This window comes from Olea europaea, unplaced genomic scaffold (genome assembly GCF_002742605.1).
Source record: "Olea europaea var. sylvestris unplaced genomic scaffold, O_europaea_v1 scaffold256, whole genome shotgun sequence".
Lineage (NCBI taxonomy): Eukaryota > Viridiplantae > Streptophyta > Magnoliopsida > Lamiales > Oleaceae > Olea > Olea europaea.
The window spans coordinates 1-1,452 of NW_019243883.1; the positions used below are offsets into that span (position 1 = coordinate 1).

Sequence of the window (1,452 nt, forward strand, 5' to 3'; positions counted from 1 at the left end):
TTGGCTGGTGATGCACTTCTTGCATATGCATTTGAGCATATGGCAGTTGCCACAAAAGGGGTGCCTAGTGAAAGGATTGTGAGGGTGATTGGTGAATTGGCTAAGTGTATTGGCTCTGAAGGATTGGTTGCAGGCCAGGTTGTTGATATATGTTCCGAAGGAAATTCCGACGTCGGATTAGACCATTTAGAGTTCATTCACATACACAAAACTGCTGCTTTATTGGAGGGATCAGTTGTTTTGGGGGCTATATTGGGTGGTGCAAATGATCAAGAAGTTGAAAAATTGAGGAAATTTGCTAGGTGTATTGGGCTGTTATTTCAAGTGGTGGATGATATTCTTGATGTCACGAAATCTTCTCAAGAATTGGGGAAAACTGCAGGCAAAGATTTGTTGGCTGATAAAACTACTTATCCGAAGCTGATCGGAATCGATAAATCGAAAGAATTTGCTGAGAAATTGAATAGGGAAGCTCAAGAACAGCTTGCTGGATTTGATCCTCAAAAGTCTGCTCCATTGATTGCTTTGGCTAATTACATTGCTTATAGGGATAATTGATGTGTTTGTCAGTTGTAATTCTCTGTCATTTTAAGGAACTTAATATAATTATACTAATGGAATTCCAGTTGATTTTCATGCATATAGTGCATTTGAAGATTGATATGGATTATCGAAGTTGAGCTTGTAGTTGTATCAATATTCTTGAATGTAAAATGATTGATTATATTTCTCTACGAATTCTTCAACTTTGATTATTGTGTCCCTGATTAGAATTCTTTTGTTAGTAATGATTTCACGCGTTAGATCTCGTAATAGTTTTAGTTTTTAGACGAAAAGATTTAATACTCTTGTCTTCTTGCTTAAAATAGTCCAATATAGCAAGGTGGCACACGTGATTTCATGAAAGCTTCTTCTGGCCTTTAAAACTTGGCCTCGTGCAATGCATGATCAATATTTTATTAGTTGAATGGCAACCAATTTTGACACGAGGACAGGTATAGGTTGTCCTATTCACTTTTGCAAGTTACACATTCTTGGATGATTAGATTCACTTTCCCATGGATATTTTATTACTTGGGTAAAATTGGTTGAGCCCCTTTAGTTCAGCATGCCAAATAATGGCTATTAGAAATTTCAAAAACATTCAAATTCCTATTACTTTGGCTGGATTATTCTCCTTAAAATTTAGTAACTTCAACTCCATTAACAGTTACTTATAAATCTTTTTTCAAAAAGATTAGGACGAAGGAGCTCTGGCTCTCTTCCATATTCCATTTTAGGAAGAAGATTCTCAGAAGCCGATTCTACGCATTAGACTAACTAAACGTGTGGAATAGATAAAATCCTAAGAAAATTCTCGGCCCTTTTGTGTCTTGATAAATTGGGCCCCGTTGGTCCTAAACTAATAACCCTATAACTTCAATAATCCAATTGTTGAATAAATTGCATCTT

At 36.0% G+C, this 1,452-nt stretch overlaps 1 protein-coding gene across 1 annotated transcript; it reads left to right on the forward strand.

Moving 5' to 3' along the window:
* Positions 1-3: 3 nt before the first annotated feature.
* On the forward strand, positions 4-734 carry LOC111382803 (geranylgeranyl pyrophosphate synthase, chloroplastic; the record flags this gene model as incomplete). The annotated part of the gene is made up of 1 exon (XM_023006843.1): positions 4-734. A coding segment is annotated over one exon (555 nt), but the record flags the coding sequence as incomplete, so codon positions are not given.
* Between the last annotated feature and the right edge of the window lie 718 nt (positions 735-1,452).